Source organism: Suillus fuscotomentosus, assembly GCF_016647785.1.
Source record: "Suillus fuscotomentosus strain FC203 chromosome Unknown F5891scaffold_114, whole genome shotgun sequence".
NCBI lineage: Eukaryota > Fungi > Basidiomycota > Agaricomycetes > Boletales > Suillaceae > Suillus > Suillus fuscotomentosus.
In genome coordinates, this window is record NW_024539626.1 from 97254 (window position 1) to 114408 (window position 17155).

Consider the following 17155-nt stretch of genomic DNA (forward strand, 5'->3'; position numbering starts at 1 on the left):
GAGGAAGGGGGAGTCTGATACTTGTGTTGCGAGCTTGTCCACAGAGCTTTGAACTTTCGTAAGCTGGGAGTCTTGAGCTAGGACTTTGGCATTGAGTTCCGTCGTGGCCTTGCTGATGGCTTCTTCTGCTTCTTGGAGTTTGGCTACTTGAGGGGAGATTGATGCTACTACTAACTTGGCTATGATTTCTGCTGTTTCATCGTTAGTTTTCTCTTGCATAATGAAGACTACTGCTCTAATGGCTGTTACGGCCGGTAGTGAGACTCCGCTGAGTTGAGTGACGTGCAGGAGAGTTTCGGTTAGCGTGTTTACGGTGTAGGGTTTACCTTTGATTGATAGAGCGGTGCGCTCGAGGTACTTCTTGCCTGTATCCGCATTGTGGACTTCGTTGGTCAGTTCCATGATTTCCTGAGTAGTTAGTTTGGGCGGAGCCCGTCTATTGGCTGTAGCCATCGGTCCGTTGGTGGCTGGGGTCTCAGCTCGGTTTGAGTCGATTCCTTGGCCGTCTAGAGTGGTTTGAAGCGTGTTTTTGGTGGTTTTTCTTGTTTGTGAGGAGAGGGTAAGTGGCATTAGTTGAATCTAGAGTATGAAGGTTGGTTAGTGTTGGTTAACGAGGCGGTGAGGCGCCGTTGGGCGCCTGGTGGTTGAAGTTTTTCTGGGGTCCTAGTCGGGGTGCCACCTGGTGTTAAACCAAGAGGCGATCACTCTCGCTATTACCTCTCTGCAGTGCAGTTGTCTCTCTACTTCGTTCACTCATCTCTGTATTCAATACTGCTCTCCCCATAGCCATCATTGCTAATATTGAATTCTCTTATCTTCACCGACAATACAAAGGGGTAAAATAGGAGAAATCATTAATCATCCACGGCCGAAGATTCAAATCTCCGCTAGTCTTGAGACAAATCAAATAAGCGGAAGCATCCTGCCATAGACCTCCTCCATCGATGCATCGTGCTTTGCTAGTCTCAGAAATACTCGTGCAGATATTCGACAATTTGAGTCAACCCCCGATTTCAGAAATATTGGACACCTGGCTTCCATCATCGACAGGAAAATCCCTTGCATCGCTCGCATTGACATGCACAACCTTTCACGAGCTTGCCATGGATTTGCTTTGGTGTAACATGCTTGGGTTAAGACCACTGTTAGGCTGTGTGACCAGGTTACATTCAGTGGTATATGATTCCGAGTCCGTGGTCAGTGCCGAGTATTAAAGCAACCTCATATGTCGTTCTGTGTTCGCTGATCAAGCATCTAAATACAGTATGACCGTGACTGGTCCGAGGACGTTGACCCATTAGTCGAGCACGAGTTCCATCAATTTTTGCGCCATTCCGCTCGTGTGCGCAATATATCCATATCAGCCACCAAATTTCTTCACCTTCTTACGACCCTTCCCATCGAGACATGTGTGTTTCCGAATCTGCGGTCGTTATCCTGGTTGGTTCAATGCACGGAAATAGGAGACTTGCGCTTTTTCCTGCCCCCAACGTTGCGCAGTTGTTATCATATATCCGAGGAACTCCAATTAGATATGAAATATATTGGGGCACGCTGTCCTGATATGGAGGAGTTTACCGTCTATGGGGGTAGCGGCGGGGTGCGACTCTCTGAAACCCTTCGTTCATGCAAGAGGCTCAAACATCTGCAATATCCGCCGTTCGACTCGACAGCATGGATGCACCTTTCTACCATCCCCACCCTTCTCGAGGTGAATATTTTCACATCACGCATGATTCATTACCCCGGGCCCTTGGACAATCTCGATTTTGCAACTTTCCTTCACCTCACGACTCTTTCGCTCTCAGGTGGAATAGAAGCGGCATCCGTTGTCGCAATCATACAACATTTCAAATTCCCTTCGCTAAAGAAGTTCAAGGTGCATGTCCGTGTTTTACCTTGGGCAGAGGCTGAGCAACTTTTCCGTGCACTGTCACTGTGTAAAGCATCCTGGCAGACCCTTGAACACATCATTATTTCTTCCCGCAATAAAACTCAGGAGCACACAAGCGACTCGTTGACGGCAGTCAGACAGTTTTTCTGCTTCAAGGAACTGCGAACGCTGAGGATATATGTTCATCGCCCCATCTACCTTGACGATGACCTTCTTTTTGAAGCCATGACAACTTGGCCGCATATTCGGCTGGCATCCTTCTCCAACTACCATTACATTTCGCGGGTTGTTCGCGGCACTTCGTCTATGTCCGCAGTTGCAAGAGCTGCAAGTATTGGTCGACGCTCGGAATATCGATATCGCGCCTGAAGTCGAGTCGTTCCAACATACTTCCCTGAGAAATCTGGCCGTAGACTCGTGTGAGCTCGAAGCCGTGAATGTTGAAGCTGTTGCTCGCATCATTTACTCCATGCTTCCCGCCGTCAGCCAAGTTATATATTCAGATGACGGCGTACCACGATCGTTGCACAACGTCAACAAGCATCTCGATTTGCTTAGAAACAAACCGTCCTCGGCGCCTGACCAGTGACCACTGCATCACAGAAGCAGCGCTAGCCCTGAGCTAAGGTACGTTCTTGTTTAGAATTATTACCGTCAGATATTAATTTCATGTTTAGAATGAGGAAGTCGCGCCACCAATAAGCAAGACATGTCTCTGGCTCATCCAGCTGTACTCATTTTCTCGATATATGGAACTTCATTTGTACTTTATGCAAGTATTTTCGACTCATCTGTATGATCTAAATCAAATACTTCAACCGAGCCTGATATTCAGAAATATTGACCTAGCGCTAATGATAGAACTGGGAGTGCTGACATACTCATTCTTGCATGCGGATCGACACCTGACGTGCAGTGCGATTTAAAGACGTTAATGAACCTGCAGGAAGCGATTGCGTCGAACCTTCAAGTTGATGGGTGTGAACCATAATAATCTACGTTATTACCAAGCTATTTTGTCGTTTCACCGTCGCGCTAGTGCCATGCTGACAGAAGAAGTCTCAGAAGGGGAGGTTGATTGAGACTGCACAAGCTGGATGTGGAGGGACTGGTACCTTGCTACAAAAGATCAAAAAGTGCAAGTCGTGATGTTCTCGGTACTAGATACATCCGCCTGTTGTCCCATCCGTGTGTCATGCCTAAACTGCGCGCACGACAGCTGGATCAGCGGGTACCGTGACAGCCCTCCTTTGGAGAAGCAAGCCCAACATATTTGTACTCCCAGTCACGGGAAACAATAACGTGTCTTTTGGCGGACATCGATGGAGCGACCTACGGTTGGTTGATGATGAATGGTAGAGGTGGAAAGGACTCGGACCTGCTTGCGCCGAAGTTGGGCTACGGTTGCAATTGATGCTTAGATATTCGTATGATCAGTGGGTATATGATGGTGGAGGTGATGAGCATGTCTGTAGATGGGCAGGAGGAGCAGTCGATCACTGTTAACTTTTGGGAGGAAGACATCGAAGAGGTCCATAAATTAGAAAACATCCGAGTCAACACTTCAAAACAGAGTTTATCGGCTATTCGTAGTACGTACCGGTACCAAGTCACTCATACACTATTCCCCAGACAACTCGTATACAGCACCGCGTCTTAACAGTTTCCATTTGTTGCGGTATAATGTAAATTCTCTCTCACAATTTCAAAGTACCTTTCAAATTCTCTTGTCTTCTGATCAAGTGGAACGGCTGGGACAGGATTACCCCATCGAGTCTGCCCGTCTTTCCATTCTTTGGAATCTGGATGTTTTTCTGAGTTTCTCGCTATTGGGCGATAGCCATCCCTCAGTCATCTCTTGCAAATGTCAGAAATTGCAGGCCCTGCAGCTGCTGCTCTGGCATCGCTATGCCCTGACGATGTAATTTTCCTTCAGTCACTCCCCAAGGCAGAGCTCCATGCTCATCTCAACGGATCTATACCTATCAAAACAATACTGGAACTTGCGCAGAAATACTCGCCTTCTAGTCCACTGACAACTGAGGTCGCAGACATTATCGAGAAACTCAAGTCTGGAGTCATCTTGAATGACATATTTGACTTTTTCTCTCTGATGCCCGCTATCTATACTCTGACATCAACCCCGGAAGCAGTCTTGACAACTACTCGCGCAGTCCTCCAGTTGTTTCTGAACCCCACCAGTGATGGCGCGGAAAGTCCTCAATGCACGTACCTTGAACTACGGACTACACCTCGCGCGACGACACACATGACGCGAGAGAGGTACCTCACGGTCGTGCTTGATGAAGTAGAGATGTATCCTGCTACTCAGGCCGCCCTGATCGTGTCCGTTGATCGTCGCATGAGTGACTCGGACCTTGAAGAATGCATCAGTCTCGCCATCGAGATGAAGAACAGATGCAGAAGAGTTGTAGGCATTGATGTATGTGGGGATCCACGCAGTGGCGACATGCAATCCTTCACTCAGCACCTAGCAAGAGCAAAGGGTGCCGGCCTTGGGTTGACCGTGCACATCGCGGAGGTTTTTGACGTTCACTCTGGTGCATGTGACTCAATACTGATATTCGGATTTGTAGAGCACAAATAATACAACCGAGGATTCTCTGGCACTCCTTAGTTGTCGTCCGGATCGACTCGGACACGCGACATTCCTTTCAGATGAACTGAAGATTTTGTTCTTTGAGGATATCCCGCAGCCTGGGACAGAATGCGGCTCTTTGTCTGAATGTGCAACGGGCACGACAAGCCCTCACACACCAGCCGGACTCAGAGATCCCCTTCACCCTCTCCACTCCAAATTCCAAAATCTCAAAGAGGGTTATCTTCTGCGCTTCGTTTCAGATAGCACTGAGTCCGAGGAAGCGAAAGTACAGATGTCTTTTTGGGCGGACGCAGAGAAATTTTCCGAGCGAGCTGCGATTAAGGATATTGAAGAGATGATCAAACAAGCGGAGTCGCCCAATAACGCGCGTACGAACGGACAGTACAAGCCATGCATCGAGATATGCCTGAGCTCTAATCTTCTGTAGGATCATGCATTAATTCTACGAACTATGAAATCTAATCCTTCTTTTAGATGTAAAACTGTCGCATCCCTCGACGCGCATCATATTCGCTATTATCTGAAGAATAACCATCCCATCACCATTTGTGTAAGCACGCCATCTTACGCGTGATATGCTCTTTCGTCTGACGTTTTACATCATCAACAGACCGACGACGCACTCCCTTTCAGGACGTCTTGTCTTGGAGAGTACTCTTTGCTTCTGGCACAGCCTCCGCTAGGCCTTGGCTTGAGCAGAGATGATGTAGCTAGAATCGCACGGATGGGCATGGATGCTGCATTTCTGAGACCTCGTGATTGAACTACATTTCAATATTGGGTATGACATCGAATTTGGATGGGGATGGATCCTGACTCTAGAAAACTGGTCGTGTCACAGAGCAGGACAGCTGATAGCCCGACCTGTAAAACAAATTACCTGGGGGATACCTGCGAAATAAAACAGAAGTGCCACCGGCCTTTGACTTTCAATTTCTGGGGGATTTGCTTCACCAGGTCATAGATGAGCCTATCATTTCTCTTGATGCGCCCGTCAGTAAGAGAAGCGAAAAATTATATGTTTTGATGCATGATCGTTCCGCACGTGAATTGTTTGAAGTTTCGATGTTCTAGTAATGAATAAATTATTTTTATTTTTTCCTTTTTTCTCTCTATTGGAATCAATGAATCAATAATGCAACTGCACAGTTGCCATGAAGTAGAATGCGACATTTAGATCCCTCGTCTGCCCGTTATCGATTTATCTCCAGCGTATGGCCCTAGTTACGTCTTCGTTAACGGTTAATTTAACTTGAATATTCTTTCAATTAAAAGGTTGTTTGTGTCTGTTTGGTGCACTTGTCCTTGATAATCGTCAAAGCACTATTCCATCGACGTAGAACTGATTGTTGACGCATATAGAGATATACTGTTACCTTTCCGTTATTCTTCTTTGCTTCTTGGTACTATATAGTGATCCACCATCGTCACTCAGCCACCGCATCATTCCGTCCCACATCATATTAATGGCGTGCACAGTATGTTTGTCTTTTCCTCAGCGTTTGTTCTTACTCACTGAGGTATGTTTATTTTTGTACACGTACCTACAACACATACTAAATGTAGAGCAGACTCTCTCGTTGTTCTAGCCTACACTGATGCATCGCGCTTTACTTGTTTCCGAAATTCTCCTGGAGGTATTCATGCATGTGAATAAAGTCCTGGACCCATATGCGTCAATATTGTCGTATCGCGAGATATCATTGGCGCGGAAATCCTTTGCAGCGCTTGCTAGGACATGCAAACCTTTTTATGAGCCTGCAATGGATTTGCTTTGGGCTGAGTTGGATGGAATAGAACCACTGCTGGGCTGCGTAACGAGGCTACATCCAATCGTGTATCGTCGCGGCCGTGCTTCAAGGGTCAGTGCGGATTATGTTCATGTTATCTCATTCACTCACCAAGCACCCAAACGCAGCACCTCTGCTTTGAAGTCATCGAGCCATTATCTGAGCACGAAGTCACTCAATTCCTGCATCACGCCCCTCGTGTTCGCTCATTGAGAATATTACATGACGACTACTTTCACCTTCTTTCAGCCCTCCCGATCGAGACATGCATGTTTCCGAGATTGTTGTCGCTATCAACGGATCGAAATCTGACTAGATACTTGCATCTCTTCCTGTCACCTATGCTGCGTTGTTGTACACTACCAGTTGTTCATCCGGATTTGAAATCTGTTCCAATCTGCTGTGCTGCTTTGGAGGACTTGTCCATCAAATCCTCCTTTGAAAACACAGCAGCAGATGGGCGAGTGCTGTATGACAGTATCCGTTTGTGCCAGCGACTTGTGACTCTGGCTTGCCCACCACTCGATTGGACAACATGGGAATACCTTTCCAACCTCCCCACCCTTCTTACGCTAGAAATTTGGGACGACCGTTGTTCATTGGGGTCGCGTAATGTCAATTTAGCACCTTTCCTCAATGTCACGAGACTGTATTTCTATACCAGGAGAGCCGCATACACCATCACAGTTATGCAACACCTAGAATTCCCTTCGCTAAACCAATTCGAGATGGATGTCTTTAATTTGCCTTGGGCAGATATTGAGCCGCTCTTTCATGCACTGTCACAGCACAAAACTCTTTCACACATCACCATCTCCTCTGAACGTGGTGATCGAGAACTTCAGGACCTCTTGGGCAGCTCCTCAACGCCCATCAGACAATCCCTTTGTTTCATGCAATTGCGAACCCTGCGGTTCAAATTTCCTTATTGCTGCATAAACCTTGACGACGACCTACTTTTGGAAGCCATGTCGAGTTGGCCGCACATCCGAATGTTGCAATTCATTGATCCACGGGCGATACCTACTGTTACATTCCACGGATTATTTACAGCGCTCCACCAATGCCCCCGCTTGCATACGCTGGACATACCATTGGATGCCGTCAATATCAATATCGATCCTACAGCCGAGCTGTTCCTTCATACCTCCCTACGAAATTTGAACTTGACCTCCTCTGCCCTGTCGGATGCTGAAGCTGTAGCCCGCATTATTTTCTCGGTGCTCCCTTCTGTCGATCGAATTTTCCCGGCAGGGTACGAGCGCCCCTCTGCCGGTGTCTGCTTTGAGGTCCAGAGGCATCTTGAATCTTTCAAAGCATCTGCGGTTCTTGGTCGCCATATCCTCACCTGATCGTTATGCTACGCATGTCGGCTGTTTTGATATGAAACACGGAACGTTTCATGTACGTACCTAGAGTAACATCAATGTCTTTACCTGTTTGAAAGACCTAAAAACCTTCCATTAGAACTCATGCGATGTCGCGTACGGCATCTCTGTAATAAGTTGACTGCTAGCCTGACTATCATATCATGTCTTTAAGCATCTCATCTCATCGGCGCGAGATAACTTCGAGTGAAATTTTATCGGCAGATATAACAGCTATATTGGCGTTCACATCTCCACCAATCGTGTTGCTTCATCACCAGTGCCACAAGCTCACCGTAAGCATCAACCTTCTTTTTGACAAGGGAAAATTAGGGGTCTTTTGGTATGTAAGCACTTTGCTAACTGAACGACGTTAAAATATCTGTATACGCCCCAAAGATGTCCTACAGCACCCCACAACTGGCACCAAGTTTAAAGCTCGGCAACAACTCTGGCGACCCATGATCGATCGGATCGATCAGTGAAGTCATCAACGCTATGACCAAACATGCAGTGTAACACTGATGACCCTCAATTCACGGCTTTCGTGGATCACATTGGAGAACTAGACCGTTCTGGAAATCGCTAGAATCTCGCACTTAGACCATCAACTTCGACGACACCATTGACTTCCTGAAACGTGTGCGTGGGTGTGGTTGCGCTGCATCGTCGGTTTATCAAAGTCCAACTCCTCAATACATTTGAAAGCCACTGCATCCCCCACATTAACACCCAAACCGTCCGTTACAGACAGTAGATCGAAGACAGTTTCCTCTGCGACCCGCGTATGCAACTACATTTAATGTATGTCGCTCGACTCACTTTGCTCAATGCTCACGGTCATTTGTACACAGCATTGTTGAGGGTGAAAAGACATTATTCTATTTCCTGAGTTGCTACTATAAACACTATATCGTCCAGGAGCCGACCGAAGGGGTGTCCTTGTGGCGTGCAAGGCTCGAAGACAAGTGGCATGTACAATATAGAAGACAATTCGGAGGTTCAAAACACACTAATGTAAAACGACTGTATTTAAGGCCCACGAAACAATGAATATCGGGCAGACGCGGGAATAGGGGGAAAGGTGAAGGATGGGGAGCAAAGTACTTGGCCTGTAGCAACATCAAGTGAGTGTAGAATAACAAGGAAAGGAGCGTGGTAAGGAGGTTTGATAAAATCGGAATGAATAGGCGACAGCGCCACCGTTACAATCAGACAGGAGTAAGATTGGGCATACGGGTATGAAAGGACAACTGCCATGGCACAATGGTACCTGCAATCATACGACCTTATCTTCTACAAACATTCTCTGCGCACCGTTGTCCTGTAGGGTCACCTTCATGCCCTCGTTGGCGATAATTCCGTCGTCGTCGAAATCTTGGAGTGTCAGACCCCCGGCAGCAGCTGCCATAATGAGATGAAGGGGGTTCGACGCATTGAAGTTGATCCTATTGCCAATGTTCTTTTTCTCAGCATGCAAGATACTATACAAAGTGCAGGCGACTGTGAGGATGGTTATGATGGTGATGGGAAGGATAGCGAGAAGAGATATCATCGACCCCCGAGTCCAACCTATCGTCGATATGTACATTGTTCCATTGATTGGGGAGGAGAGGTTGTCCGGGATGGTATTATCGGGGAAGCTACCCACAACCATAAACCCAGAGCGGAGGAACTGCCGAACCATGCTGAGTCAATTTCGATTGGACCTAAGGGATCAGAACACTCACCGTGGCAGAAAACTCAACAACGCCACGCCAATATTCCTCCTAACAAAGGCATAAACTTAACGTGGGCAAAGACCTTGCGACACAAAACTCACCAGCTCTTTGTAAACCTGCGTTTGATTTCCAAGATTGTCGTCGATAGATGTATTAGTTGTTGAGGAATAGACGGTGTACAGAGTATCTCCGATTGCGCTGCTCGTAAGCCCCTGTGAGCTGATTGACTGAAACTTGGCAGTTCCAATGACGAACGACAGAAGTTGTTCATTCTCTGGTTGAAAAGGGGTGGATGAAATGACCTCGGAAGAAATTAGGTCACTGGAATAGTTGGCGCGGACTGTGGTCAACAGCGGAGTCACCTCGCACACGCTTGCGTCAAGGAACCTATATTTGAAAAATCCTTGTGAGATAATCGCTATAGGAACAGAATCGGTCAAAGGCTACAGACGCGTGCTTTAATGCTCACTGAAGCTTGTATAAGTTTGATTCAGATCCGTAGGCCCCGGGCACACAACGGAAGGAAGAAAGCCATTCCTTAACACGTTTGCATTTCCATTTGCATCCGCCATGGTCACATATTCCTGCGTCATGGACGTATCTAGGAGCTAACAGTAAATCACCGGTAAGATGTATGCGGTCGGAACTCACTGGCACCGCAGTTTGCACTTATATTCCACAGGCGAAGACCAGTGATGGAGTCGTTCGAAGCAGCCGAGTTGGCATAGACGAGGGAGGAGTTGGCCGTGTTCCAACCATACTGCGTTTGACTCGGGTCAATGGGCCGGCAGCTGACATTGGCTGTTAACCCCTGCTGCCACATCGAATAATTTCTACTGAAGCCTTGGGGAATGGACACGCTGGTGTGTTCTCCCGGTATCGGTCCTAAGTTGACTGTGACGTTTCCGCCAGAAAAGCCGAGACGAGTGCCATTAGCACTTGGAATTCCATCTGAACCTGAATAATCCTCGATGGCGGGCACAATTCCCTCTAGGCACACGACACATCATCACAAAACAGCTTCAGGTGATGCGAGGACCTGAACTTACGAGTAGATACATTATATTTTGCGCCATTGAAATTAAACGTGCCAGGAAGACCATAGTTATATCCTGCAGCAGAGACTCCGCTTAACATTCCGCCGATGTCGAGAATCTCGAAAGAATTGTCTTGGACTTTGGTTGTTCGTTTTAGAAAAAATGTACGAACCACTGGGAAAGCGGAGATACGCACGGGCAGTGAGACCCTGAATTTGAAATTCTTGGAAGAGCAAGGTGGAAAACGCAGATCCAGTAATGTCAAGTTCGGATCCTCGCATCTCAACTGGCCATAGAAAGTAAGTCGGTGTCAGGAGAGTCGTCCACCTGTATCAGCACTTAAATTAGACAACACAGCGAAAGTTGCTCTCAGTAATGAGTTACCCAGCTGTCAAAAGTCTCAGGACACCAAAGGCGAACAGCGTCATGGTGGTCAGTCGTAAGTGCTCAGGTCTCAACATGATGGAGCCCTTCGCCAAAGCGACACCGGCGCTTAGCTGAACGAGAGAGATGGGCTGCAATATCCGATGCCTCAATGCCTCCTTGATCGAAAACGTGAAAGCACTAGGAAAATGTTTATCCCTATGTGAATGGAAAACTATGGGGAGTAAAGAGGTATACAGACGCAGCGGTAGTGACTGAAAGCACAGTTGCTATCAATGTGGCTATCATGGTCAACTCTCCGGGGTAATGGCTCCATAAGTTGCTGACTTGATCGGGTAGAGAGAGGTAATCATAATAGAGAACTGTACCAAGAAATGTATACCCAAATACCAGGATAATTGCCTGGCTACTAATGATAGCGGTATGCAGTAGCCTGAAGCGTGCGGCCACAGGAGACATCATAGAAGGAGTGTGGGTGGTGCAGAATCGACCCTGATAAAGATCGAACCGACAAACGTTGAAGGTGAAAAAGAAGGGAAGGGAAGTATGTGAGGGATTGGGAGCGAGGATTCATTGAAGGCATTTAATATGATGAGTGTGCGTGAGATGCAAGTACGTACGTTTGCAGATTGCATGAGGAACCTAGTATGTAGTAAATGCGACACATGTTATTGTACCGGACAAGGTCTGATTCAGGGATTATACTCAAATACGAATTCGGAGCCTTGATCGATTCCGAAATGAGGTAACAGTTGTTTATCTCTGGAAAACCTCTTTGAAAATACATATTCCCAGTGAATGGACCTATGAAATACGGAACTGGAAGAGAGACGCTGGATGATACTTCTTTAGGCTCTCAGCAGGTCCGATTTTGATTAGTGTTCGGATGCAACAATATTGTGATCACTGGTGCATATGTATTAGGGTGTTTGCCGTGATGACATAAGACGAAAGGGTTCTATTCGCTTCATTCATCCTCTTTTACGATACGTGCTTATTTTCTTTTTTTGAGAATCTTATCACTGCCTCTGAATATACACAGCATGCCTTTCCAGTGTATATTTCTTCCATCCCCTTCCACTCACTTTGTATATCAATTATAATTTCGATCAGATTCACATTCTAGAATGTTCAGTTCAGCGCGCGAGTTCTGTTCTTTCCAGGAAAATGGCGCCGGCGCTTCTGCTAACCTTCAATTGGCGACAGGGTGTGGGACTTTCTATGTCACGTTCAGCGCTCCTTGCTTGGACAGTACGTAACATGCCCGTTGCCCATACTTTAGAGCTAGTTCGGCAACTCGATATTTTCGATATTTTTCAATATTTGCTTTGGCATGTTTGCGAAAATGTTCACCGGCATCGTTCCGAGATGTCGGAGCTCGAACCTTGCTTCTCTCCTACTGTACATATTATCAATGGATGTATACCCTCATCTAACCCTAGAGCGGCGTAAGAGGCTTTTTGCTGGTGCGGTCGCGATCACTGCGATCTGTGCACAGTACACTACTCTTCTCATGGCCCAACCTGAAGTCAATGCTCCCCCTCACTCCAAGGCCCCACCAGCGCAGTGGAATGATGTCGAGACTGTTACCCTTGTAGACTATCTCTATGATCATCGCTCAGAGGCTGAAGGGGCAGGCAACTTCAAGCAGCAGGTTCTTGGCTCTGCTGCAGAGTTCATCAACAATCATGAGGCGCTTCAATCCACTCGCGCAGGTCCACTGAAGACAGCGAAATCAACTCGAAACAAGTGGACATCAGTAAGCCCTATTTGATCTCATCTGATCTAAGCTGACGAGTCTCATCTAGCTTAAAAACATATTTCATGCTATCGAGAAGTACCGCAACCAGACAGGGGTCCACTGGGACAATGAGACTGGAGCTGGGATTGAAGGAACTGCGGCTGCGGCTGTATGGACATCGTATGTCAAGGTATGTCCCCTCTTCGTCATATTGATTTGAGCGCTGACTTTTGTCAGGCAAATAACCTCATGCGTCCTTTCCGCAACAGGGGATGGGAGCATTATGAAAAAATGCAGACCATCATCCCATTGGGCGGCGCTAGAGGGCGGCACGTCTTCCGTCCAGGTGGCGCTGCTCCCTCCACCACCAATGCTGATAACGATCTTGCGGATGCTGCTGGCCCATCAAGCACTGCTGCTGTTCCTGCTGCTCCAAGCGCTGCTGCTGTTCCTGCTGCTCCAAGCGCTGCTGCTGTTCCCGCTTCTGCAGGCCCATTAAGCACTGCCGCCACCTCTACGTCCATCACTAGCTCCACTCGAAGCCCTTGCGATTACGATACACCGGACGTTCGATGGCCTTAGGCGTGACGTGGATGTGACTGCCGTCGATCGCCCCAATAGCGTCCTTGAAAAAGGGCCACCATTTGGGGTTCTTCCGAATTTTGCGGGGGACCGAACCATCTGGAAAGCGCACGTATCTTGAATAGAACGGGTCCGACGTGAAGATGATAAGCATCTTGCGGAAATAACTACATACTATTAGATACTGTCACTTGAAATAAAATAAAATAAACTCACCGTGAAATCGTTTCGTTCGAGCGTTGAAATCTCTCCGCAACATGCCTGATTGATAGGCCAGTCACAGAGGTGTAAAGAAAAATCGCAAGTTGTTCCTCGAGGGACACAAACTTGGAGTCTGAATGGCCCATGGTGCGAAGCTCGGAGATAAGCTCCACAAATGCATTGGCGCGCATGCCAAGCTCACACCTGATGCGCTCTGGGTGACCAGTGAGCAACTCGATCACCCAGTCTTGCCCAGTTAGCGCTGAAGTGTGATAGGGCTCGGGATCTTTGGGATATATTGATTGTAGGATGCCGTGCGTAGAAGCAACAACGATGCTGATTACGAGTACCATGCATTTGAGGAGTCGTTCCCGGACCTCTGGCCGAGGATTCGTCATGAGCGCTGCTAGGCGTTGGCGCTCCATCGCGAACCCCAGTGGTTGGGGATCCATCAAGGTATATACCCTACCCTCATTATCACTGATCTTGTTGATAAGCTCAAATTCAAGCTCCGAATCGCCTTGGACTTAGGGGGAGCATTGACTTCAGGTTGGGCCATGAGAAGAGTAGTGTACTGTGCACAGATCGCAGTGATCGCGACCGCACCAGCAAAAAGCCTCTTACGCCGCTCTAGGGTTAGATGAGGGTATACATCCATTGATAATATGTACAGTAGGAGAGAAGCAAGGTTCGAGCTCCGACATCTCGGAACGATGCCGGTGAACATTTTCGCAAACATGCCAAAGCAAATATTGAAAAATATCGAAAATATCGAGTTGCCGAACTAGCTCTTAGCGCTATAGCGCTTACAAACATACCCCCTTCCATTGCCTATATATTCTCGCAATTATTCGTCAGTCAGATAGGTCGGTTACCACCTTGCCACTGCTCACATGTCCAACTCAAGTGAGAATCCTGAGGCTGCCTTGGATACCATCTTACCGCCGCCCATGTCCAGCTCCAGTGAGAATACTCAGGTTCCCAGTGCACCCTCACAGTCCTCACAACCGGGCACTCCCTCAAGTGAGAACTGTTTGGACAAATTCCCACCCCTGTGGGAACCCCCAAAATCCTTTATTTTGCGTCATATCTTCAAGATGTGCTGCTTCATATTCACTTGGCGCAGCGATCTGCGCTGGTTGCATGCCCTCTTGAAGGAAGGAGATAACTGGGAAATTTTGCATGGTCGATATCTGACCCAGCTCAATCAAGTGAGCACAGTGGTAAGTCGATGATGGGCGTCATTCATTCAAATAGATCGTATTGATGTGTTCTTGCGCAGCAAGGACTCGTGCTTGCCACTGTGGCAGTTTTTATCTCCTCAAGTCCACCACTTGCGAAAGATGTCAATTACACATCTAATGCATCCTACGCTTGTTTGGCGGAGTCACTTGTCTTTTCGTTGTTTGGGCTATTGTTCCAGCTGAAGGTATCCGCCGCTGGAATTATTTTTCAACAACGTAGTGCTGCAAAAGTACGTATCGTCCATTTTTGGGGCGGCAGGTCAGAGTTGACCTCACCGCAGGTCATAATGGAGGCGCGCTGGAGAATATTCTGGCACCTTCTGAGTTTGACAGTGCCAATCATTATCTTTACCATATCAGTGATACTTTTACTCATAGGTGGGCAGTTCACCTCGTATTGGTCGCTACTTACACAGCTCATCATCAGCCATCGTGCTCACGGGGTTCGCGTCTGGCTCCGAAACTGTCCGGCTTTATGTGAGCATAACATTCGCTTTCCTTGCTATTTGTCATTTGGTGTCGATTCTGGGTTCGCCATTCTACTACCATTTTTCGGACCTATGCTTCCGTGTTATTCAAGAGTGGCGAAAGACCTAAGGAAGAGGGCGTCCCTTGAGCATCCGTTGCTAGAGGTTCCGCAAGAGTACTGGCAGGTTTTCTAGTAACTATCGATCCGTCCAATTGGACATTCAGTGGTGTCGTTCCTTCTACAAATCTACAATAATTAGCACGGTGCCGGAAACGGGTGCTTGCGGATGTTTCCGTCACCACGTGTCCAGCTGAGTGCTGCGGCGCCTTCTCTTCACACCTACCCTCTCTCAATCTCAAGCTCAAACACATCCACACTCATTCCCGCTCTGGATCTACATTCTTTTGGACTCAACCGCCTCACCCTTTTCTGTTTCATAGACATTCGATTCATTATCGTGTTCATTTTATATATATTTCATAGCACATTATTAGTTATCCTTTGTTCAACACAATTCGATTGCCGTTTCTAGTCAACCGTCATGTTAGGTGTGAACGTCGGTTTCCTCACAGTGCCGAACATGAACATTGACCCGTCACAGTCGATTGGAATCATTGCTTCCTATCTCGGTTATCTTCATCGCCAGCTCCTTGATCGCCTCTGTCGATCCTTCTGGCGCGTCAGAGTCACTGAGGGAAGGAGTTCTGTAGTCTCAAAGAGGGTTATTTTTTGTGCTTTGTCTCAGATAGCACTGAGTTCGAGGAAGCGAAAGTGCAGATACCTTTTTCGATCGATGCAAAGAAATTTTCCGAGCGAGCTGCGACTAAGGATATCGAAGAGATGATCAAACAAGTGCAGTCGTCCGCTCGTCAGCGGTGGCACCTCTGCAGAGGAATATCCACGAAATCATTCTGAGTAGCAGCGCACTGCTTTATTCCGGGAATGCCCAATGGTTATTCTCAATGGTTGCACTGTCACTCTTTGCTATGGTCAACCTACATTCCGTCAGGTGCAATCTTTGTTAATCGCCCGTTTTAGCACGGGTACGGGAATTTCCTTCCCATCCGGATGTCTGAACGTGAATGAAATGTGCGTGGACGATAGTGGCATAATCGTCAGGTCCTTAAAGGCGTTCGTTACGAGCGAGAGGGTCACGAGGAGTCTAGAACTAGAACGACAAAGACAAGATCTCAGTTGTCTCGAACGAAAACTCTATAACGGTGCGTCTACCTAGAACGACAAAGACAAGCTATAACTAACGTTAGACGCGTCGTAAACTCTAGGGACTTTTTGGCACGTACATCTCAGTTGTCTCGAACGAAAACTGAGATGCACATGCAGTACTGCTGGTAATCTTATAGTAAGTTGGTCAGGTACTGGAACATATGAATGAGAGACTGAAAAATAAAGTAGGACGCGAGCCGACGTCATACGTCGCTCGTCTTCATCCGTTTTGGCGCGCGCTCGAACCATTCTCCCCTTATCACTCGGATCCTTCGGACTCTCTCGACTCTGATCTCCCCCTGGCGTCGGATCTCTCGGCCTCGTACTCCAACACTCCCCCTCGAGCGCAAGCCACGCTCATCATCGTTCGCAACTTCTGGAGTCGCGGTCTCGGCAGGGCCTTTGTAAAGGCATCGGCCATGTTGTCCTCGGAGGGGCAGTAGAATAGCTTGAAGGTGCCGTTCTTGACGTGGGAGCGGACGAAATGGTATCGAAGGTCTATGTGTTTTGTGCGTGATTGGAACTTGCCGTTGGACGCTAATGCGATGGTAGCCTGGTTGTCGCAGAACACGGGGATAGGATTGGGGACGGGGTCATATAACTCCCCGAGGAGCAACCTAAGGTAAAGTAATTCGCGTATCACACTGGTCAGGGCGATATACTCAGCCTCTGCCGTGGATAGCACGATCAGTGGTTGCTTCCGGGCACTCCATGCAATGGGACCTCCGTTCAAAAGGACTACGTACCCAGACATAGAGTGCCGGTGGGGTTGTGACGCCCAGTCCGCGTCCACGAAGGCTTCAAGACCTCCGTCCATCGAACCAAGCGTCAGCTCGAAGTCTCCTGTGCCCTTAAGGTAGCGTAGCGCCCTCTTGGTG

At 47.7% G+C, this 17155-nt stretch overlaps 5 protein-coding genes across 5 annotated transcripts; 4 read left to right on the forward strand and 1 right to left on the reverse strand.

Moving 5' to 3' along the window:
* Positions 1–944: 944 nt before the first annotated feature.
* F5891DRAFT_1068422 (uncharacterized protein) lies at positions 945–2717 on the forward strand (the record flags this gene model as incomplete). Its single annotated transcript, XM_041363190.1, has 4 exons — positions 945–1196; positions 1265–2179; positions 2211–2521; positions 2572–2717. 3 exons carry the CDS (start codon positions 945–947, stop codon positions 2481–2483), a joined length of 1440 nt encoding a protein of 479 aa, XP_041218480.1. The 3' UTR covers positions 2484–2521; positions 2572–2717.
* Positions 2718–3758: 1041 nt separating this feature from the next.
* Positions 3759–5280, forward strand: F5891DRAFT_963740 (Metallo-dependent hydrolase; the record flags this gene model as incomplete). Its single annotated transcript, XM_041376040.1, has 5 exons — positions 3759–4436; positions 4492–4642; positions 4865–4940; positions 4992–5067; positions 5128–5280. The coding sequence occupies 5 exons, from the start codon at positions 3759–3761 to the stop codon at positions 5278–5280; spliced, it is 1134 nt and encodes a 377-aa protein (XP_041218481.1).
* Positions 5281–5861: 581 nt separating this feature from the next.
* On the forward strand, positions 5862–7515 carry F5891DRAFT_1176639 (uncharacterized protein; the record flags this gene model as incomplete). Its single annotated transcript, XM_041365768.1, has 4 exons — positions 5862–5995; positions 6017–6037; positions 6107–6379; positions 6436–7515. Coding segments are annotated over exons 1-4 (1386 nt in total), but the record flags the coding sequence as incomplete, so codon positions are not given.
* Positions 7516–8953: 1438 nt separating this feature from the next.
* Positions 8954–11275, reverse strand: F5891DRAFT_1197095 (uncharacterized protein; the record flags this gene model as incomplete). Its single annotated transcript, XM_041368430.1, has 9 exons — positions 8954–9349; positions 9405–9443; positions 9497–9813; positions 9865–9996; positions 10047–10385; positions 10445–10570; positions 10629–10759; positions 10817–10996; positions 11058–11275. The coding sequence occupies 9 exons, from the start codon at positions 11273–11275 to the stop codon at positions 8954–8956; spliced, it is 1878 nt and encodes a 625-aa protein (XP_041218483.1).
* Positions 11276–14233: 2958 nt separating this feature from the next.
* Positions 14234–15181, forward strand: F5891DRAFT_1197098 (uncharacterized protein; the record flags this gene model as incomplete). Its single annotated transcript, XM_041368431.1, has 4 exons — positions 14234–14563; positions 14623–14814; positions 14866–14962; positions 15012–15181. The coding sequence occupies 4 exons, from the start codon at positions 14234–14236 to the stop codon at positions 15179–15181; spliced, it is 789 nt and encodes a 262-aa protein (XP_041218484.1).
* Positions 15182–17155: the final 1974 nt, after the last annotated feature.